The sequence below is a fragment of the Aplidium turbinatum genome, chromosome 4, assembly GCF_918807975.1.
Source record: "Aplidium turbinatum chromosome 4, kaAplTurb1.1, whole genome shotgun sequence".
NCBI lineage: Eukaryota > Metazoa > Chordata > Ascidiacea > Aplousobranchia > Polyclinidae > Aplidium > Aplidium turbinatum.
This window is the reverse complement of record NC_137475.1, coordinates 21920498-21945438: the sequence shown is the minus strand read 5'-3', so window position 1 is coordinate 21945438 and position 24941 is coordinate 21920498. Positions and strand designations below refer to the sequence as shown.

At 37.5% G+C, this 24941-nt stretch overlaps 1 protein-coding gene across 1 annotated transcript in view; it reads left to right on the top strand.

Moving 5' to 3' along the window:
• LOC145768981 (uncharacterized) overlaps positions 1 to 15829 on the top strand; it is a 63133-nt gene extending 47304 nt beyond the window's left edge. Inside the window, exons 4-5 of the mRNA XM_082580581.1 lie at positions 14108 to 14206; positions 15740 to 15829. Coding sequence (XP_082436707.1) covers positions 14108 to 14206; positions 15740 to 15829 — 189 coding nt within the window. The remainder of the gene's footprint in view (positions 1 to 14107; positions 14207 to 15739) is intronic.
• Positions 15830 to 24941: the final 9112 nt, after the last annotated feature.

Sequence of the window (24941 nt, the reverse complement as noted above, 5' to 3'; positions counted from 1 at the left end):
TAGTCATGGCGGCAAATGCCGGCTTAGGAGGTTTTAGAAGCTGTTCAAGTGTGAGAACAGGCAGGAATGATCGGTAGACTGTAAGTATGTACAATGTGTTACAATACAGGGGATGCAATGTCAGTGAATGAGCGAAGTCATTGAGAACGAATAGCTTAGTTAACGTAGGCTAGGTGAAATGATGAGCACCTAAAATTGTAATAAAATGCAGTGAAAAACAGGTGATGATGACTGATGAGATATATCAGTGAATGAACAATGTCAGTGAGACATGGCGTAGCTTAATGTACGATATGTAAAAGCGGTAAATAATAGCATAGGATAATGGGAATACTACGTAACATGACGGTGTCATGGCGTAGGCTAAGCTTACGGCTAATAGAATTATGCAACAGGAAAACGCAATGGTTCAATAGAACATACCGAGATAAAATCGGTAGGCATAAAACGTCTAGCATGTTTTGCAATGGTTAATCAACGTTTGAACGACGTGGGATGAATGGTGCTGTTTAATTGATTTCAGCGCGTGACAGCGCTTCTGCATTATCAAGAGATAAAAGAAATTACATGGCCAAATGCCAACCAAGCTTACACACACAAAGTTTCATATTCAGGGTAAATAACTGTGCATATACTGCAATTCCAAACAAAAGAAGAACAGGGGCTAATATAGCTGGACAAAAGTTTCTCAAATCATGTTAGCTCCTAATAATTATAAAAAAATGGGGGGAACGATAACAACCTTATGTGTCCAGGCGGCTTCGCATGATTTCCCCATGTCGCACAAAAATCACGAGTGGTTGCTTGGAAGCGAAACCACAACGCTTTGCAGAGCGGTGCCTGCACGTCTGTATAAAATAAGATTGGGATGGGGTGTCCTGCAATCTGCGATGCCGAGTAAGGCAAAATAAAAGGAATATTAAAATGAGCTAAAAATTCAAGTTACATTTGACACTGCGATTTTTCTAAAAAAATTACATGGTTATGTTTCCCTGAAAAGGCAACTTGTTGTCAATTAGTAAATCTAATTATTCTAATGTGAACATTTAAAAATATAAAAAGTGGCAAATGGCGCTTCGGCATGTAAATAAATTGTCGACATCGGCGTCTAAATGAGCGGTCTGCCGCTGAACAATTCGCTTTATTACTTCCCATGAGCAAACAACAAAAATCAGTTATGTTTGACAAGCAATAAATTTCTGGCGTTGCGCTTACAAAGTACAGTAGGCTACACAAAATCTATTGGCGAACTAACGTGTGAAATATTATCAAGTTGCATTATTTTAAAATTGGTTTATGAGTTCGTGCTTTTTTTACCTCAGAAATAAAACATTGTAGCATAGCGTACTTACCAGATTTGTCATAGCTAGTTTGGAGAAAAATCTCTCTAAACTTACTTGCCTGAGTGTCACCAATGTGGTAGGCTAACATTTATATTACATATGTTAAATTAAAGGTTTAATAAGTTAATTATATTAAGACTGTCTGATTACCTGATAAATATTCTGTCTAATTTGGCTATCTGACTCCATTAATTATTTCCACACAATTATTACTCGAATTAGAATTTTTAGTTATCAGAAGGTGTTAATATAGGCTAATATTGTAGGCCTATAACGAAATTGAAATTAAACATTACAGGTTAATAAAACTACGAGACAGTGAAACCTTATCACGAATTGTTATTTTTTTAACAGTCGTCCAAATTGTTACATAAAAGTACACAATCAATTTGATGTTTTATGAGCGGAGCTGAACTGCTCTGACTATCTGATAATTTTTTGTTTGGACGAGCCCCCAGTGTAGGGATTTGCTTAACTTACTGTCGTAATTTCTTTATAAATATAAGAAGGATATAATTTAAAAGGTTATTGAGAGACTCTAAGTCTCTAATTAAAAAAGGATAATTTAGGCTTCTGGCTGTCTAGTCTAGGGGTATGACTTCCTACATAAAGCAAAACGAATTAAATAAAACTAATCATTTTTTTATTAAATCAAAGTTACAAATGCGGGAAATTGAAATATATGTCTAACTAATTTAATTTATTGCAACCGGTGTCAGAATAGCGACATTCTCCAGTCGTGAATTTAACATTTCTAGTTCTGCCGTTGTTCAGTCTGTTCGCTTGCAAGTCTAATTTCGAATTTTTGTGTTTTTCAATTCCCCGCTTACTTCATAATATACCGGTAGAGCCTTTTCATGTCAATAATAGCCATCGTAAGAATCAAGGGAAAAGCTATACCGGTTTCATAGTTACGTCGCATTAGAAATACAGATGTGTTGAGCTAGATTCTGTGTGAGTGGTATTTGTTACAGGAAGCTTGACTTATGTTCTGTGAGAACGCTAGGTTTTGAATTTGCAGCATTGAAATGCATTTTGCAATACTGATAATTTTCGGTTAAATGTTAAAATATAAATTTGTTAGTTAAAAACATGGTACATGTTACATACTTAATCAAGCTAGGTCAAATTATATTATTCGAAAGTTGCGTTTTTGCTAAAACAATGAAGAAAAGGAAAAGAAAAAAAGAAAAGAACATGGAAGACATGAACATTTTATCTAATTAATACCGTATGTAAATTTTCGTTTGTTTTGGTACAGTTATGCTGACAGTGACATCTATTTATTTTGTAGGCTAAATTTTGTTTCAAGTAATTTTGTTTCGATCCAGTTGTGCTGAAGAGTTCTAATGAACAAAAACCGGTTCCACGACATAAATTAAATTTTATTGAAATACTTTTGTGAGTGTTTGCCTGGACAAATGAATTAAGGTTCAGACTTTAGGGAAAAAAAGCTATTGATTTGTTTTCTTATTAGCTGGTGATCGCAGTTTGATATTTTCCATACAATAGCAAATGTTTCCGCACAATACAACAGTGGTGATTATGACGCGCTGACCTAATTCTCTGTCTTTGATACTACCGGTAGATATTTTCGACAGTTAATCCACGATCATTTTATTGCGAAATTCAATAATTAGCTAGAAGAAACCGGCGGTCAAATTGGCCGACTGAGGAGGTAGCACCGGCGGTCATTCAAGCACTACTTAGCGGCGATGGCCGCCGGCTGCTTTAAGGCTTGCTATACCATACCGTTCTTAGCATTAGCATATTGTAGCGGATTTAATGAAGCAAGCGACAATACTATCTTTTAATTTGATATTGTTGTACATTCTTCAATATTATAGAGAGTTACTTACACATGGAACAGGATATTTGGAAGAGCACATATCTAGGTATTTAAATTAAAATAGAAAATGCACAATCAAACTATAGCTAAGCCACAATTCGACTGACCTGCCACCATCCCCAGTCCACAATCAAACAATTGTTCAATCTGCAGGAAGTTTAATTTAAAGCAACAGTAGCCAGCTTCGAGGAAATACATGGATATAAAACAATTGTATATACAGTAAAATCATAAAAAAGTGTTACAAGAACACATAGGCGTCGAAATAGGGTGGGCGGCGCCTACCGTGCCGTGAAACGAGGATGGGCAAAATATGTTTCGCCCACCCTGTTTTCATTCATGACACTTATGAAGTGTTCGTTTATTTTCGTTTTTGTTAAATGCTGAATTATCTTACCAACCACAGCGCAACTTCTTGTTTTATACTATGTCTCTCGCTAGGTATCCGACAGAACAAAGCAATTCTGCAACAACGCTACGTTGAAAAAAAAGGCGTTTGGGCACGATTTGATATCAAGGCAATACGTTGCAAAACCACCGAACTCATCTCTCTCTCTCTCTTTGGACGTCGCACGTTGAAAACCTGTCTAGAGCAGAAAGCCAAGACAATTAAAATCCGCGTGGCCTAGCTTTGCGTGGTAATCGAAATTGCGCTGACAAGTGTGTCTGTACTTACAGTAAAACGCTAAATTGGATGCGCGCATTTATCGCACTCCTCTCTTCTAAAAGAATATGTCGTACGTTTCCTCTATTTACATATTGAATATCGTCGCGGTTAGAAACAAAAATCAGCATCTGCAAACCATTTTCGGTACTCACTGCATTGTTGTTGCTACGGCAACTGCCACACTCTGGCAGTTCCTGGTGAGAGAAAGCCACGTTTGATCTTTTCTCCAAATGGTCTCACTTTCGTTACGTCACAATCAAACTTCAATTGCGGGTCAGCGTAAGGGAATATGAATATGACATCATAATGAACATGACAATAAAATAACCGATACAAATTAAAGCCGTATTGAAACAATCGCTTTTTGCAAATCTTTCCTCACAAACTTGTTGCTGGATATAAATTGGGGCACCGTGCGATGTTGTCATTTCAAGTGCTTTCGGGTATGTACGGCTTGTACGCCTATTTCCAACATGTTACATTTCTTTCTGTCTTGGTTACGTTTGCTTTTTTGTATAATGTCACGCTGCATCTTGTTTCCATTTCGGAAGTTCTGAATACATTTTCACCAAACGTACAGTAAGTAGCGTGATCAATTGAAAAATTATTTTGAATCTGAAAAAGATAGTCGAATAAACCTTTTTCTGTTGAGGACTACTTTACAACTGAACTCGTGCTGCGTGATTGTATGACCACATTGTACGTAAGCTTGGCGCAGTACAAAACCGCAATATCCGCACAGTCAGCAGTCACCTGTCCGAACATTTTGTGGCAAATCGGAAGTCGCCACTTTAAAGATAACAGGTCACGAGTCATGTGCTTTTTAGGTCGCAAGGAAAAACATAAAAGAAGTTTGTTTAGTTTAGCAGCGCTCATAAGATCGCAAGGGGCAAGAAAGCAAACATCAAATCTATTAAAGCTTAATTGCTGCAGCGACTCTTTTACGCAGTCTTTGTGAGAAAGACTAACCATTCCGAATTTGCGAACATATGATACACATTCAATGAAATCTGTTTGAAAACTCTTGCCCACCCAGAATTCCTCTCTTCTAGGAAAAAATCGACGCCTATGTAAGAATAGTAGGTATTTAAATCATCATAATATTAGTCCATTAACCCTTATCAGCACATGCGTTGACATTTTGTCAACATCGATGTTTTGTGAGAGATTGCTCTCGCCCCTTATGCACTAGGTCAGCAACATTCAGTGACGAAGGATAACTTATGAGTAGATTATTGCTGTAGCAATTTCAAAACGTTAAATTTTTTCCACAATGAGCTATTTGCGTTTTAACTTAATCGGCACATCTGTTGACAAAATGTCAACAATCAGAAACAATAGGAGTTTGGAATTTAAAGCCACTATGCAGTAGCTAGGTATTATCAGAAAGTGATAACCGGCGACTTACAGGAAAGTTGCACGTGTATTTAGTATATCGCTGTCTGACTAGGTCCTAGTCACCTAGTGACCTATTCATCTTAGTGACCTAGTCATCCTAGTGACCTAGTCATCCTAGTGACCTAGTCATCGCAGCTCAAATCATCAAGGGGAAGAGAGGTGGAAAGTACTAAAGGGTTGTATGACCATTTGAACAAGTTTCTGCTATTGTCCTATGTACCAACCAAAACGAAATAGGAATGTCCTCATGGTGTCTTCTTCACACTCTTCTGTTTCCATCACTGACTCTCACAGAAAACCTACAATTATCATGGATTATAACAAGCATAATGGTGGAGTTGACACTCTTGATGAAAACTGTGAAAACTTCAATTGCTTGAGGAAAAAAATCGTTGGCCAATGGTTGTAAATTACAATTTGATAAATGTTGCCAGTAACAACGCATTTCTCAGATTGAGAGGCAATGGAAAAAGTAACTACAAAAACAGATTTTCTCAAACAACTTAGCTTTGCTCAACCGTATGTCAAAAAAAGAAAATTGGCGGGGGAAACTAAACTAGGCTACTTGCCGAAAAGTTGGGGTTCATTGATGCTGCTACTTCAAGCACTTTCAATCGCACAGTTCAAAGTATCAAACGGAGAAGATGCTACAGATGTGCAAAACATCCTCGATCTGCATGTGTCACTTGTAGCCGATGGGTTTGCCCACGACACAAAAAACTTCAGAAGAACCAATATTGCTTGGAATGCTGAACAAATTTGTTGTAGTACTCCACGTTTCTTCGTTTTTGTGTTTGAGATATACGTGCTAAAACTTCGCTTGTTAAGATTTCTTTGCATTTTATCTGAAAGCTAGTAAGTTAAAAATATGTCCTGGGTAGGAAGCAGACCTCCCAATTAGCATTAATGGTTATTCTGTTAAGGTTTTATCAACATCAAATCATCTAAAATAACAACTTCACTTCGAGACCAGCGCATTTGTATCGAAAAATACAAGGAAATGCCATGTTGACATTTTGTCAACATCTGTGCCGATTAAGTTACCTAAAATCCCTATGCTAATAAGGGTTAAGAAGCAAATTGGTTCTTGGTGTCGAAACGTTTCATTAAACAACGAGATTTAATTTTTTGCCTGATCAATCCATCACGTCTTTCATAGCCAGCAACTGAAAACGATGCCTCGGTAACAAGATTAATGTGCCTTTCAACAGCTTGACTATGACATGGATGTTGAAGACACAATGGGGTGGATCTTACTTCTTCAAGTTGAACATTATTCAAGTGTGTGATTGCCGGATGTTCAGAGATGTCAGCCACATTTAAATTGACCGTTTTAAAATATGATATTCTTTTGCTTTAAAGTTTTAGCTTTGGCACCAAGAATCGTCGCAGATCAACATTAATGTTGCTTGATTCGTCTTCCATATCCATATTTTCAATTGTGTAATTCGATAAACAACCTCTAATTGATAGAATCTTGTTAACAGCCATCCTCCTCACATCTTCATTTCCATCTGCTAGCATGATCATTTCAGGATGAGCAAAGAATGCATTGCTTTGCACAACCTTCAGTGAAATGTCCCTGACTCTTTTATTTGGAAATTTAACGATGCTTTGAACGAGGCCAAACAGATTTGTTGCACCACTTGTAATTCTATTCTCTCGCTTAATTTGAAACCATTTTGGGAAATATACTTTTAGTCAACCACAGGGAGTGAAATATTGGCCCAATTTCTAAAAGTTTCAAATCATAGTCCGAGAATAACCACATGCCCGAGAATAACCGCCCAACATATTTTGTAGGCATAATGCTGATCAGTACTGAGATTATCCACAATTTTATTTGTAAGCAACGGAAAATTTTGGTTTAAAATGGTTTAAACTTAATAACTAGCCAATCAGATACACTTCTATTTTACCCCTTTCCAATTTTTCCAGAAAAGGTATCCGGCTTTTTGTCGTTACACCCAAAGCCATAAAAACATGACAGAGTGGCAACTCAAAATATGGATATGGATGATTTTGAAGGTGGATTTGTTGGTCAATCAGATGGTGAAGACGAATCAAGCAACATTAATGTTGATGTGCGACGATTCTTTGTGCCAAAGCTAAACTTTAAAGCAAAAGAATATTTTAAAATGATCAATTTAAACGTGACTGACATCTCTGAACATCCGGCAATCACACACTTGAATAATGTTCAACTTGAAGAAGTAAGATCCACCCCATTGTGTCTTCAACATCCATGTCATAGTCAAGTTGTTGAAAGGCACATTAAACTTGTTACCGAGGCATCGTCTTCAGTTGCTGGCTATGAAAGACGTGACGGATTGATCAGGCAAAAAATTAAATCTCGTTGTTTAATGAAACGCTTCGACACCAAGAAATATTTTGCTTCTTAATGGACTAATATTATGATCATTTAAATACCTACTACTCTTGTAACACTTTTTTATGCTTTTACTGTATATACAATTGTTTTATATCCATGTATCTCCTTGAAGCTGGCTACTGTTGCTTCAAATTAAACTTCCTGCAGATTGAACAATTGTTCGATTGTGGACTGGGGATGGTGGCAGGTCAGTCGAATTGTGGCTTAGCTATGGTTTGATTGTGTATTTTCTATTTTTATTTAAATACCTAGATATGTGCTCTTCCAAATATCCTGTTCCATGTGTAAGTAACTTTCTATAATATTGAGGAATGTATGACAATATCAAATTAAAAGATAGTATTTGCTTGCTTCATTAAGTCCGCCACAATATGCTAATGCTAAGGACGGTATGGTATAGCATTAGTAGGCTTACCTACCAACAAACTAGGTAACCAACCATAACCATTCAATTAAAATAGCCAAGGTTCCCATCTGTCCAAATATGTAGACTCCATATTAACACCCAAAATAATTGAACAAAGTGTAGTAAAAAAATGTATTTAATCATCAGATAAATGCAATTTCATCTAAATCTGCCCCCAAAAATGGAAAAAATACATTTTTTTGGAATATCTGCCCAATAGATGCATTTAGAACAAAATGTTCTTTTAGAGCATAATTATAGGAACATAGCTGTTCTGCAACTTTTAAGCCTACTCCCAGCTTTCTAGGCGCATTATGAAAAAAGTTACGCTGTTTTCATGAATATTGGTCTTTGCGTGACCCATGGGGCTGGGTGGCACGTTCGATTTTGGGTGCCTTGTCAAAAATATAATTTTAAAGTCAATATTAGACCTTATGACACCCTTTTAACACTCCTCTTCATTAATATAACAGAAAAAAAAATGTTCACTCTACCCTAGTAGGTGGCAACCTTTCACTCGTTCAGGGTAAACAAAGGACTTGGCTGTTGAAATTTGCTTGACCAATGTATTGTCATGCTACTGCCATCGTTGCCAGACATAACGGTCATAATTTTGTGTTCCAAGATTCTTAATGATGTGGTCTGTCTGATTTGTAAGGATGAAGCAATTTGCACATTCTTTGATTATTAGTTGACCTTTCACTAGTTTCTTGAATGCCGTTTTCTTTGTGATACCAGATATCCTTGACGTTGAATCACAACCGGTGAATGCATGAATGAAGAGGAGCTGTGAGTATATGTCTGGTCCAATGATTGCTTTCAGTCTGTTGATGTCGTGTACCTTGGTTGCATAAGTTTTGTCGAAGCGGAAGTAAAGCTCTTTAATGTATGGGTCAGTGTCAGCATAATGTAGTAACAATATTAAAAGGTCTATATCTTCACCAATTAAAGTCGAACTATGTCGATGTGAGCTTTCCATTGCCGTCTTGACGATGTCAACATCTGCATCACCTGGTGCGTTGATCACATTGCAGGTTCTATTCCTCAGTTGTGCAGAAATTAGAGAAATTAATCCTTCCTTGTTGGAAGCTCGAGACAAGAACTGCTCCTTCTTTCCAATGACCTCGGTGTCTGCAGTAAAGTGAACAACCGGGTGAATGTTTCTGCCGCGTCTTTGATGGGTGTTGACTTTGATAGACGGACCACCATATCCATTATCCATCATAGACCACCATTGGTAAGCCATAGTGACGAATGGTAAAATCTGCATACGACTGTGCAATTGACGCATAACTGTATCCAGCTTTCCATGGCACTTGATGCAACAAGGACCCTCTATCAAGGACGTAGTGATCAGTTTTCGGGGCAGATTCTTTCACTACTTCATAATCCCCTGACGTCACATTGCTGGCATGTTCTGTGATGGCGGTAGCTATTTGAGGTTTATCAGCTTCTTGGAAAATATGTCTAGCTTCAATCAAGGCGTTGGGTATGTACTGAGCTCGTGCTTAATCACTTCCTGCATGGAGAGATCACCTGTTTGAGATATGACAATGAATCTCTGAAACAACAAGGTGGGATCGATGGTGCGATCTTGGGCAATTGGCACTAAAGACGAGTGTCTAAGGGTTTTAGCCTTAGCCTTATCCTAATGCTTGAAAGAATACTGAAATGCAGCTTGACCATTATCATCATCAGCCGGTCATGCCACTGCTGGCAGATGGCCTCCACATATGTTTCCACACACAATTAAGTGGTTGAGACATTTATCTGTAAGCAAGTGCCCTCAAAATGCTCTTTGGACGGCTTTTCCTGTCATCATGTGTACCACAGTATTTTCTCCGTAGACACTCTGGAGGATGTTTGTGAGCTCAGTACCTTTCATCAGTGTACCAATGGCTCCAAGAACATTCATGAATGTGTGGAAACATCCTAGAAGGATGACACCTTTCAAGGGACTGTTCTGTGGTTCATCGAGGATAATTTCAGCTGCTTTCCAGTGCAATGGCTGGTCAAAGGTGATCACTGATAAGATATTGTGCTTGCTTGCCAACTTGTAGATAAAATTCAAGGTCAATAGTATGCATGTCTTATTTCCTGAATACAAATCTATCATTGGTAAGTATTCTACAGATTACTTTTCCTGATGTTTCTTTCCTCTATGCAACATGTACATCATGCCCTGCCAGTTTTGAGTTGATTATTGCTTGTAGCTCAAAGCCAGCTCCCAGAAGAAGTCAACTTTCAATTCATGTCAACAGCTAAGGATGTTGGTAGTTGTTTGAACTTAACACTATGGCATTCATGCTTGGCAACACGATACAGTTTTATGTCAACTTGGGTGTTCTCTATGACTTTAAGGTCTGCAAGCTTTCGCCTGGCAATGATACGCTTTGTGTTCCGTGCCAGAGTAAGAGCAGCTATCATTACCATTCCATTGAAGGTTTCTTTGCCATCTATAGTAATAATGTCATGGTCAACATTGTCGCCTGCAAAATGCACACTTGTATCTTCAGTATCAGTACTCAGGCCTAACATATCTGGAGCCGCACAACATGCAGCATTCTTCTCAAAACGCAAAACTTTCTTATACGAGGAATAGAAACCCATTACAGAGAGCGTTTCTACAATCAACTTAGAACGGTGAAGATGATGTGCATGTACAGTGTTGTACACCGAGACCAACCTGCAGGGGTGCAAGAACAGCGCGTGGTCATGCTGCCTGGATTATTGCTTGTGTCACGATTCTTTCTGTCTCTTACCAGGAAAGAGACTTGGAAACGATTTAAAGGCGTAGTTTAATGGGATATCACCGAAAAGCAGTAAATTAAATGTCGAATAGTTCTACTAGTGAAATAATATATTGAAGGACTTTAACGAACGGCTCAACACTTCCAGCAAATAATCAAAGTAACAATGAGCGGCAATAGATTTCCAACGCTTGTAACTCTTAATCAACTTTAACTTGATTCACTCGTAAAAGCTTCTCATATGATTCTAATTTCAACCACAATTTAATCAGCACCAACTCTCATTTACACGTATTCAATAACTTCAACTCTCAACAATCATCTCACTATAATATCTGCATCATCTACCACTACAATCTACAACAACCATCTATCTCTCATAATAATAATTTACGCAAATTACGATACTATTTATATCAGTTTGATAGTCTAGTAACTTTGAGAAGGTACGATAATCTTACCTCATAAGAACTCATTGTTCTGTCAGGTTTTACCACTGGCAAACATCTTTATGCTGTCACGACACCGAACACCTGGTAAGTCAAGCAAAGAATATTCCCAACTTGCACACAGAAGGTTCTGGAAATACGTCACATAATAAAGATTTCGCCATCAGAGGTCACTACAGGACAGTAACCGATAATAACATATAGCATAAGAATTTTACAATTAAAATAGTATGCTTGTCAAGACAAAATGTAGCATGTCGTGATGCTTCGCATATTGATTGTGACATACGCCCTCCTTTAGAGTATTGTTGCAAACATTATAACAACACAATCAATACAAAACACATTACAAAAACAATTAATTACTCAATGCAACAATTCTCATGAGTTATCTTCAATGATGCATTTGTCCATCGTTGCATGATCTACCAACAACAGCGTTTTTCAAAACAATAATTATCACGTTTACTGTGAAAGTTTCCACCGTCCTCAATATCTTCAGTGCACCGGCGAGCAAGATGACCCATCTTCTTACATCGGAAACACTTCCTCTCCGGACAGTCTTTGGCCAATTGACCTTCTCTGTGACAGTTGTAGCAAGTAGGGAGTAACATCTCGAACATTATTGTTAATAGAAATAGATCACTTACCAATATCCAATTTTTGTTTTTCTAAATCAAGTCTTAACTTTTCCAATTCATGTCGCGCTCTTCTCTCTTCTGCTTCACGCTATGCTCTCTTCAGCTTCAAGTTGTGCTCGTTTTTCTTCAGCTTTAAGTTCTGCTCGTTTCTCTTCAGCTTCAAGTTGTGCCCGTCTCTCGTCAACTTCCCGTTGTGCTGGTTTCTCTTCAGCTTCAAGTTCTGCCTTCCTTATTTCACGAGCAGCTCTTCTTTTTTTCTCTTTCGTCAGCTTCTCGCTGAGCTTTTTGGTCCATTATCTTGTGATACTCCTCTATCACAAACTGTGACTTCTCATTGCCACTCAGCCCTATTCGTTCAGCCGTGCTTGGGAAGTTTTCAATCATCTCATTTTCGACGGTATCCGTCATTTTGACAGCTTGTTGTTGATATATTGTTCTTTTGGTTGTGATCCCGGACGAGCCCCCAGAATGTCACGATTCTTTCTATCTTTTACCAGGAAAGAGACTTGGAAACGAATTAATGACGTAGTTTAATGGGATATCACCGAAAAGCAGTCAATTAAATGTCGAATAGTTCTACTAGTGAAATGATATATGAAAATACTTCAAGGACTTTAACGAACGGCTCAACACTTCCAGCAAATAATCAAAGTAACAATGAGCGGCATTAGATTTCCAATGCTTGTAACTCTTAATCAACTTTTACGTGATTCACTCACAGCTTCTCATATGATTCTAATTTCGATCACAATTTAATCAGCACCAATTCTCATCTACACGTATTCAATATCTTCAACTCTCAACAATCGCTTCACCATAATATCTGCATCATCTACAACAACCATCTATCTCTCATAATAATAATTTACGCAAATTATGCTACTATTTATATCAGGTTTGATAGTCTAGTAACTTTGAGAAGGTACGATAATGTTACATCATAAGAAATTGTTCTGTCAGGTTTTACTACTGGCAAACATCTTTATAATGTCACAACACCCAACACCTGGTAAGTCAAGGAAAGAATATTCCCAACTTGCATGCACACAGAATGTTTTGGAAAGACGTCACATAATAAAGATTTCACAATCAGAAGTCACTACAGGACAGTAACCGATAATAACATATAGCATAAGAATTTTACAATCAAAATAGTACGCTCGGTGAAGACAAAATGTAGTATGTCATGACTCGTGAGGCTTCGCATATTGATTGTGACAACTTGTCCAATACTTGCAACTTTGCACGGTTACTTTGACCTACTAATAGTAAATCTAGTAATATGTGAAGTGTCCCAGGAATGTAGTTTAGAGCAGATTCAAGCTTTAACATCTCAATAGATGGATACTCATCAGAAGTGAATTTGACATTTGTCTTGATGTCACTTCTAAGTAGCCTTGCTGCTGTCTTGATGATTGCTTTCTTCTGTCCCTTGCTACTGTCTTGATGATTGCTTTCTTCTGTAAAAATTTTCCCGTCTGTCAACGCAAGTTTCGTTGAAGCTTTTACACTTTTAGAGCTTTCTATGTTTGTACTTTCACACAAACATTTCAACTTTCGTTTATTTAAAGTTTTCCCCAAAAAGTGCTGTTCGTTACAAGTCGATCTCAACTGACAATTGCATCCCATTAACACCATATTTTATTGAGTAAGTCATCATCACATGTAGATAAAAGTAAATTTGTAAAAATAACTAATTTTACTTGGACAAAAGAATTTTGCGTTCTAACAAACCAAAATTTGGAAACATTTTTAGTTCAAACACCTCAAAAAACTTTTCAAAACAGACACAAGGTAAATTTAATTAAAGCACTAACGCATTCAGAGTTTTTTCTGTTAAATCTTCATGACTGAATCAAATTGGTTTGTTTTTGCCTCTAAACGGGATCATAACCTTGATGTTATCTGGAAGATCGAAACAAAGGGTCTGTCTGCGGGGGTCTGCTACTATTCGGTGAGTCCGATTCGGTGAGTTCCTAACCCCTAACCCTTAACCCTAAAACGGCAATGATAATTAGACTACGGTACCCGATAATTTAAAAAAAAAATTTGAAAAAATCCCCCGTTAAGGGATCGGACTCACCGAAACGGGCCATTCCGGTCTGCGGGCATGTTTGTTTTGACCACCCCTATTTGTGAATGAACAAATGCTACAAGTTGACAAAGCTGGGTATTATTGTATGCCGTCATTATCCTGGACTTTTTCTTTCAGTATAATATGACCAGCCTGCTGTGGGCAGCAGGACGCGGACATTCCAGTATTGTTGAGCTGCTATGTTACAAAGGAGCTAAAGTCAATCATGTGGATAAGGTAATAACTAATAAGTCACCTTGCTCTAAATGTTGGCTCAGAAATGTGTAAATGTTGCTTTGTACTTGTGTTGCTCGTTTCTTTATCTAACTCTAAGGCAGTGGTTTCCAACTTTTTTTGTCACGGACCCATTTTAAAAAATTATCAAGCTTATACCCCTAAATTTTTAAGACTGACCATACTTATAATTTTCCACAAACCTAATAATAACCTAACCAATAATTTTCCACAAAAGAAGCATTGAGATTTTTGTGTACCATCGCGATCCAAAGTTATTGTAAATCCGTATGATATGAATTCTTCATTATAGTTTCTTTTTTTAGTCGCCATTACAATCTGTCCTTTTGCTAAACTTTATAGCAAACTGTCCTATTGCTAATGTCTGATCTGCCGGTAATGCTTCGCATTTTCAACCAGGAGAAATTGTGACATCATAAAGACTATGATTCCACATGTAATTTCAATCTCTGAGTTTGAATAAATGTCACAATGAGCAAAAAAAGAAAACAAAATCACATCTCTTAAATAAATATGGAAGTAATTGACGGGGCTACATTATTTCTGCACCTACAAGTTGTTGCCTTACATCTGCGTCAAATTAATTGAATATTGTTATTTAATTATTGAATATTGAATATTATTTCTGTCAGTTTCCGATGCACTCACGAACCCCCAAGGGTCCATGGAGTGTGGACTCCTGGTTGGGAACCACTGATCTAAGGGGTGGAGGGGAATTTTTATTTAAACTTTAGCCCTGATTTTAGGATACAACAGTATAGGCCTACTGAGTAGTGAGTATAGCCTATTTTTAAACCATTGGTATAATTTTTTTGAAATTTCCGTCTAAAACTCCCCTACTCTGGAAATTACTTTTTAAATATATGCAAGGAAAGGTTAGTGGATTCGTTTTTCACATTACCAACTACCAACAAATTTTTGTTGATCTACAAAAATCATCTAAGGTTCAAATAAAGCTTATGTCACTGTTCTTTCTATCTCTTGCACGTAAAGGGACTTTGGATTAGTGGCATAGTTTATTGGGGTATCAAAAGTTAAATAGTTCTACTTGTGAGATTGTTGATAGAAATTCTTGAATGACTTTAACAGTAACTTTCAGAAACTAGGGTAATGTTAGGTCACAAGAACTTATTCTTTTGGTCAACATCACTAGACATAAATACATTTGTGACATCATAATAGCATACATTACGTCGGAATGTTTCTTCAAGTTAAAGAAGTTTCTCGATTTCAAGTACGCAAAATCTTCTGCAATAAGGGTTACATCACACTTGAGCAAAAGGTTGCGTTAGACAGGGATGTCCAACCTTTTATTATAGTGGGCCGCATTGTCACTTGAAATAATTCAATGGTCGCAGAACCTATTAAATTTCAAGAAAAATGGGTGCATAAAGAGACAATTAAAAACCATTAATTTCATCTTTGAAAATAGAAACAAATAACACACACATACAAAGTCAATGAAATTTTTGACATTGTTTTCCAGCTAAGATGTTATCAACATTTGCATTAAAGGACGTTGTCTTGATTCTTATGATGTTTGCTGTGTTTGTCGGTGTCACAATCAATGTGCGAGGTCTCGCGACAGGCCGCTTTGTATCTTGATCGAGCGTGCTGTTTTAATTGTAAAATTCTTATGCTATAGGTTATCATCGGTTATTGTCCTCTAGTAACCTTTGATTGCGAGATCTCTGTTATGCAGGCCTCGAAATTCACGGCGGACACCGCGGACATGTCCGCCGTCACAGCATGTGATGTCCGCGGGAAGTACCATCTAGATCGGTCATATTTGTCCGCCGAAAAATAACACAGGAATTAGCGATACAAATTGTCATTGCACAGCACGAAGAATTATTGCGAGAATATAATTTCCTGCGTATTCTAGCGTGGTAGATTACACGAGTAGGCTATTACAGCAAGATGCAAAAAAAATTGTTAACTTTTGGTACGGAATTACTGTAAGAAAAATCACAGGAAAAATTGTAAAAGTGAGAATGAGGGCAATGAACCTACTCGCTCTTTGACACTTTCGCTCACATGACACGCAAAAATAAACCTAATGGAAGAAGCCTAGTGAAACTTTGCACAGCAGAAAATAGTAGAGTTAGTGTGGGAGTTTTCTGACTCGTGTCCAGAGCATTGTGACGCAAGAAGCCGTACGACCTCGTTCGTTGAAAGTTAATCAGTTATGCGGCGTATTAAGCAGCTATCACGGCGCTTTCACTCTTCAAGCGCACGTCGTTGGTCTGATGACAGCCTTTCAGAGTGACTTCGGTGAAATTTTAAAAAGCATTCCAAACCGTAGCTATAGTTCTCAAATGGCGAAGAATTATCAAAATAAAGTGATTAAGCATGACGATCGATGTTAAAACTGGTGTGTCCGCCGTGAGACTTGATTTGTCCGCCAAGATAGCTGCTCAGACCGGACACGTTTGTCCGCCGTCAACAAAAACGAATTTCGAGGCCTGGTTATGTAATGTATTTCTAGAACATTCATTCAGAACAAACCTGGAATGTTCTTTTGTTTTCCACAATTGCCAAATGTCATTTGTCATGACGTCATAAGGATGTTTACCAGTAGATCTGTGATTGCGAAATCTTTATTATATATCGTGTTTTCTAGATCATTCTACTGCTATGTACACTCGTACAGATCTAGAAGCTTCTTTAAACTTGCTTGATTACGTTTAGTGCAACGTGACAGAACAATGAGTCCTTATGATGTAACATTACGTAACCTTCTCGAAGTTACTAGACCAAACAACCTGCTATAAATAGTGGTGTGAATTGATGGATTATTATTATGAGTTGATTATGAGAGTTGTGTTATGAGTTGTGGATCGGTAAAAGGTGCAGAAATTATTGGTGATTGAGATTTGAAGTAATTGAATACAAGTAGATGAGAATTGGTGCTGATATAAATTGTGTTCGAAATTAGAGTTATTTGAGAAGCCGTTCGTTAAAGTCCTTCAAGAGTTTTCATTATCAATTCACCAGTAGAAATATTCGACATTTAATTGACTGCCTTTCGGTAATATCCCATTAAACTACGTCATTGAACCTTTTCAAGTCTCCTTCCTGGTAAGAGATAGAAAGAAACTGTGACAGTCGGTCAGTCTGTTTCTTTCTGCAGTTTTGATGTTTTTCATGGATGAAAATAACTGCTCTCAACAATATGTACTACCCCACAAGGCCCACTTGCACAATAATTTTCTGGACAAAATAACTAATTTATTAAATTCATCATTGAAAAGATGTTAAAGTCATAAAAAGGATCAGGCACTAATAGACCAGGAGCCAGGTCGATTTATTTGACTGTCTGGGTCAGTAAGGTTTGACAAGTGTTTCTAGACTGAAATTTTGTGTAGATTTCAAAAATAAACCTTTTACTTGCACTAGCCTGACCGTTTTTGTTATATTAAGCATTTTCCATTTTCTATAGCGTACGTGAACATCAAGTCTTGTGAATGTGTAACATCATAACATTTGATGCATTACTTCGGAAATATATTTTTTCTTTTGTTGGAAGATGTGAAGTATCATCTAACTCTATTGTTGCCTCCCTGATGAGGTCTGATTGCCATCGTATATCAAACAGGCCTCGAAATTCGTTTTTGCTGACGGCGGACAAACGTGTCCGGTCTGAGCAGCTATCTCGGCGGACAAATTAAGTTTCACGGCGGACACACCAGTTTTAGCGTCGATCGTCATGCTTAACACTTTATCTTGATAATTCTTCGCCATTTGAGAACTATAGCTGCGGATTAGAAGGCTTTAATTTCAGCGAAGTCATTCTGAATAGCTTTCACCAGACCAACGACGAGCGCTTGAAGAATCAAAGCGCCGTGTAGCTGCTTAATACGCCGCATAACTGATTAACTTCCACCGAACGAGGTTGTGTGGCTTCTTGCGTCACAATGCTCTGGGCACGAGTGGGAAAATTTCTGCACTAACTCTACTATTTTCTGCTGTGCAAAGTTTCACAAGGCTTTTTCCGTTAGGTTTATTTTTGCGTGTCAAGTGAGCGAAAGTGAATTTTCCCAGGGCCTTTTCTTAATGTAATACCCAAACTTAACAAATTTTGCTGCATCTTACTGTAATGGCCTACTCGTATAATCTAATTTTGTAACCAACTTTGCCTTATCAATATTACTCGGAGATCAAAGCCAGACATTGTGACGTAAGACTTGAACTAAGTTGCGCGTGCTTAGTGTGGAAGTACTGGTACTCCCATCGATTCTTAGCGAAGAATTCACCTTTGTTACGCTGGTTCAATGTCAGGAAGAAGAAAAATGTCATCAATAGCTGAAGCAACATAAAAACCGAAAGTTTTCCTGCTTGAATGGAAGCTAAGGGATACAGCATTCACATTTTCCAGATGCGCGCTAGAATGCGCGGGAAATTGTATTTTCGCAACACTTGTTAATCGTGCTATGCAATGACAATTTGTATCGCTTCTGTGTTATTTCTCGGCGGACAAATATGACCGATCTAGATGGTACTTCCCGCGGACATCACATGCTGTGACGGCGGACATGTCCGCGGTGTCCGCCGTGAATTTCGAGGCCTGATCAAATTACCGTCTTCATTATAATAATTCTATGTATGCTATTATCTAGTTTTGATGGCTGCCATGTCATCTGATTGTCTTTATCGTTCTGAATACTTTCAGTTCTTCTAACTTGTAACACTACCGTACCATTATACCGTCTGTAAACTTGTAACAGTTGATAGCCTATTAGTGAGATTTTGTGCATTTGCAGTTTGTGTATTACTTCGTTGTTATTTTGTTGTTGTTGTTCGTTATTTGTGCATTTGCAGTTTGTGTATTATTTCGTTGTTTTGTTTTGGATATGGACAGCTTTGTCTGATGCAAATAAATTATTATTTCCGAGATGATACCTGTCAATATCGCTATATCCGACTAAGGGTGCACCATTTGCCCCGGATCTTTAGCAAAAAGCCTGAACTTTTTTTTGCTTATGAGGTTATCTTAGAAAACAACTTTTGCAAAGTTTCATTTTGATTGGACAAAGTTTAACCCCCCCACCCGGCCATTTTCTAAGGGGACTAACAGCATTTTCTTCACATTATCGCCATTAGACGGAGCTGCTTACAAGATACAACTGCATATTTACTTTGGAAACATACCCCTCTTCATTCTGCATAATTTAAAACAAAAATTATCTGAATTGGCCAATGGAAAGCAGAAATATGGGCAGTTTTGTACTCTCCCTTAGCGCAATACTGCCTCTAGTGGCCAAAACAAAACAACAATTATCTCCTTAAATGTTCATCCGATTGAAGCAAAACTGGTGTCTAACCCCCCATTTTCAAGGGTGGTGAGTTCATTTTTGCTGCTAGTTGTAAAGATTCTAGCCACTAGGTAGCAGAAAACCTGCTTTTCATAAGTTTAAGCTAACGTAACCGCTTGGACTTGACTTCAAATATGCAAAGTTTCAACAAATGCAACTCATTGAGATGTATATCATTGAAAACAAACAAAGAAAGAACAGTGCAACATCTATTGTAATTGTGATAGATATTGTACAGCAATAACCTTACACGAATTTCACATCATAAAGGTCATACAGGTAATGAAACAGTAAACTCGCAATTAGATTGTCAGATACCATGACGCTGAATCTATTTTCCTATTTCTTTGGTTTGGTAATTTTTTTGGGGGAATTCTCTACCACTTGTAAAATGTTTTGGTATCGTTCTTCCTTGAGAGCAGTCCCATGAAAATCCAGGACCAGTTTGACTCCTCGCTCTGCTGTGTCATTAACCACACTGATGTTATTCACAATTGTTTTTGCAATTTTGTAAGTCTCGTTGTCATCCCAGCTTTCGATAGGTTCACTTAAAAATGCTGAGTCAATTTTCAAGATTTTAAAAAATGACCAAGAGTCTTCTCCAATATAGTCCTGGAGATCCCTGGATGTGTCTGCTGGGAGTTCAGGGAAACAAGGTTTTCCAAATCCAGAGCCAAATCTTTTTGTGCACACACCGTCATTTTTAACTAAGATCATTTTTTGTGCCATCAGTTCTTTGGTTGAAGTTTTCACACTCTGACTGAAAAAATCCAACAGTACAAGCTCTTCTGTCAGATACCACATATGTTTTCCAAAACTTTTCAGAGCTACACCGGCAATGGCACCATCAATTGTTTGATAATTAAGGAAGGAGTGAATAAACAGTTTGTCATTTTTTGGAGCAGTTGATGGTTCAGGAGCAGTTAGCCACGACCGGATATAACAAAATACAACAAATTTCACAAAGCGGCGAAGTTTCAACAATGACCTCTTCCAAAGATTTTTCCTGAACAATAACATCATTTATTCATAAGAATATGCTTGCAGTGCGGTATCAAATGTTAGTCTAATACACAGATAAATTTGCATAAAGGGTAAGGTTGTTACACTTTCTTGTCTGTGCTGATTTAATGTTCGTTTGGTCTTGTTTAGGCTATCTAATTAAACAATTTCTTAATTAACCATGGACACTGGACAGTGCTGTTTCGACCTTTCGGGTCTCTTCAGCATGGTGAATATGACCTAGAAGCACAAATGCACAATTTCTTAATGTTGAAGGTCACTTACCTTTCATATTATCACATATTTTGGATCCCAAAGTCCAGCTTTATAGCGTATAAGAGCTTAGACATCCACCGCGCTTTGTGCAAAGCACCAAATCTGTTAAATGATTAGAAAGTTTTTTTTGTGTTATCATCAGCAAGGTAAAGAAGAGTTAATAGAACCAACTCCTTGTAGTCTCCTCTGCTAAATGGGTGTTCAAGAAGTCTGTTACATATTTCAACAATTTCTTCTCTTTTGTAAGCTAACTCATGTGAAATATCAAAAAAATCAAAGTTTTTGTCTGCTACTGGAATGGCAGAGAAACATTTCTTAAACCTTTGGAAAATAGTAATTTCAGGACTCTTAAATGGTTAAATTTGTAAAGTGTCTCAAACATGGGTCAACACAATCTCACCAGTATGGTGACAACATGCAAACCAAAGCAAAGGTTTTGATATAATCTTTTGCAAAGCCACACATGCAGCTGTTTTAGCTCCAGTGTTAGAGCTAGTGGTGTCAAACACCATTCCAGACAAGCTGCTTTTACAGTCCCATACCTTTATGAACTCATTGGATGCTTTGGCAATGAGCTCATCTACGGGGTCAGAAGATTTGTGTGGGATAGCTGGTACCCCTGGCAACTTCGTACCTCCAACCCCTGACAAAAGGATTGACAGTCTTTCTACTTTCTCATTCCCTTCTAATGTATCCATAAGCTTACCATCCCAATGGATGTTGGCAACTGATGGAGGTTTCCAGTTTCCTGCAATCCTTTCAGAGATTGTTTGAACTGCTTCAACCCGATATCTCTCAGTGGTAGTGTAACTTAAGTTTACTTTTGGCATATCACCATATGCTGTATCGATGACTGCATGCAACACAGCAGAAGCAGCAGAAGAAAATTGTTGAAACTTCGCCGCTTTGTGAAATTTGTTGTATTTTGTTATATCCTGTGGTGGCTAACTGCTCCTGAAGATCAACTGCTCCAAAATATGACCAACTGTTCATTCACTCCTTCCTTAATTATCAAATAATTGATGGTGTCATTGCCGGTGTAGCTCTGAAAAGTTTTGGAAAACATATGTGGTATCTGACAGAAGAGCTTGTACTGTTGGATTTTTTCAGTCAGAGTGTGAAAACTTCAACCAAAGAACTGATGGCACAAAAAATGATCTTAGTTAAAAATGACGGTGTGTGCACAAAAAGATTTGGCCCTGGATTTGGAAAACCTTGTTTCCCTGAACTCCCAGCAGACACATCCAGGGATCTCCAGGACTATATTGGAGAAGACTCTTGGTCATTTTTTAAAATCTTGAAAATTGACTCAGCATTTTTAAGTGAACCTATCGAAAGCTGGGATGACAATGAGACTTACAAAATTGCAAAAACAATTGTGAATAACATCAGTGTGGTTAATGACACAGCAGAGCGAGGAGTCAAACTGGTCCTGGATTTTCATGGGACTGCTCTCAAGGAAGAACGATACCAAAACATTTTACAAGTAGTAGAGAATTCCCCCAAAAAAATTACCAAACCAAAGAAATAGGAAAATAGATTCAGCGTCATGGTATCTGACAATCTAATTGCGAGTTTACTGTTTCATTACCTGTGTGACCTTTATGATGTGAAATTCGTGTAAGGTTATTGCTGTACAATATCTATCACAATTACAATAGATGTTGCACTGTTCTTTCTTTGTTTGTTTTCAATGATATACATCTCAATGAGTTGCATTTGTTGAAACTTTGCATATTTGAAGTCAAGTCCAAGCGGTTACGTTAGCTTAAACTTATGAAAAGCAGGTTTTCTGCTACCTAGTGGCTAGAATCTTTAAAACTAGCAGCAAAAATGAACTCACCACCCTTGAAAATGGGAGGTTAGACACCAGTTTTGCTTCAATTGGATGAACATTTAAGGAGATAAATGTTGTTTTGTTTTGGCCACTAGAGGCAGTATTGTGCCAAGGAAGAGTACAAAACTGCTCATATTTCTGCTTTCCATTGGCCAATTCAGATAATTTTTGTTTTAAATCATGTAGAATGAAGAGGGGTATGTTTCCAAAGTAAATATGCAGTTGTATCTTGTAAGCAGCTCCATCTAATGGCGATAATGTGAAGAAAATGCTGTTAGTCCCCTTAGAAAATGGCCGGGTGGGGGGGTTAAACTTTGTCCAATCAAAATGAAACTTTGCAAAAGTTGTTTTCTAAGATAACCTCATAAGCAAAAAAAGTTCAGGCTTTTTGCTAAAGATCCGGGGCAAATGGTGCACCCTTAGTCGGATATAGCGATATTGACAGGTATCATCTCGGAAAATGCTTAATATAACAAAAACGGTCAGGCTAGTGCAAGTAAGAGGTTTATTTTTGAAATCTACACAAAATTTCAGTCTAGAAACACTTGTCAAACCTTACTGACCCAGACAGTCAAATAAATCGACCTGGCTCTCGCTCTATAAGGCACTTCCTCTATGGGCGATCACAAATCTAAAACTTCAACGAATCATTAAATGACATAAAACTTTAAAGTTTTTGCTCGAAGTCAATCTTTAGGCTATACCATCGACGACGAGCTATCTCCCACACAGCATTACAATTTCATTTTACAATTTATTTGTTGCAGAACCGGTTTTCATTCATAGAGAACTCATCAGTACAACTATTAATAAATTATTATATTTATAGTTGTACTGATGAGTTCTCTATGAACGAAAACCGGTTCTGCAACAAATAAATTTTAATGAAATTGTAATGCTGTGTGGGAGATAGCTAGTCGTCAATGGTATAAAGAATATAAAATATAAATATCAACTCTCTATCTCATACCGACAAAAGTATACAGCTTTACACTGAGTTCTGAGTACAGTCTTTTTTCAGATTTCGCTATTGTCTCAAATTTTGTCACCCCAAAATGGTGACCGTCATAAATAGTGCGCACGAAAAAGACATTGTTGTAGATAAATTGCAATTTATGTATCATCGGAATAAGACAAATAAAAGTGGTACTACGATTTATTTTGAGTGTAGTGAAAGAAAATCTACAAGTTGCAAAGCAAGATTACACACAAACTCGCATATTGACAATATTCAAATTTTAAAGAAAGTAAATGAACATTGAACATTCATTAGGTAAAGATATTGTGGAAGCAAAACAAGCTTTGAAAGATGAGGTAGTTTCTTCACAGTTCTCACCAATCATGTCGTGTTTTAGTTTTTGAGTGTATTTCATCTCTAGACGAATGTGCACTTTCCCAAATGCCAAGTTTAAATCACATTATGAGTAGAAATGCTAGGAACTGGAGACAAAAAGCATGCAATATTCAGTATTTGCCTTCTGTAGGATCGCTTTGGTTAACACATGACCAACAATAGTAATCGTGCAATTTCTGATATCAATTAAACCTTTCCCATACTTGTCATTCCCGCATGAAAGTTGTTGCTACTTTCAATGTCTAAATGATAAATTTATAATGTGATGTGCCTTTATTACTGCGAATTACCAAATGTACATTTTCAAGTTTGCTACAGATTAAAGTAGGCTACTTCATGAATTTCGCCTAATACATGACAAAGCTCAGTGTCAAAACGTGATAATTAAATCTCGTCGCACCAATCTGGTTGCAAGTGTGCTAAATTTAAACTATTTGAGGAACAATGGTTCAATACAAACTCACAGCTGTATTTTTTTTGCAGCTATTTCTTACTCAAAGACGGGCAATTTTCCGGGTGGCAATTTTCTCGACGGCAATGTTCCCACACGGGCAAGTTTCCGGCGGGCAATATTTCCACACGGGCAATTTTCCGACAGGCAATCTTCCTGTCATGAGAAAATCTGACTGTAAATTCTTCATGCAAATCTTAACTTAGCAATCTTAGCATACTTTTCGTAGTTTGGGTCTGCTACATGGCGATCTATACTACTGGCCATCCCAACGTGGCAACAGCCAAATAATGTGGGGGCCTATACGAAATTTCAATTTACCGACTGAGATAAGTGTTACAACATGAAATCAGCAATTCTCATTGGTCAAGTAATGTTTTTTAGCCTAAAAATTGTAAATACAGTGCCAAAACGTAATTAAGATGTAATATTATTAAATAAGTGGCAAGAAAGCAGGACAATAGCTACATGTTAAGAATACC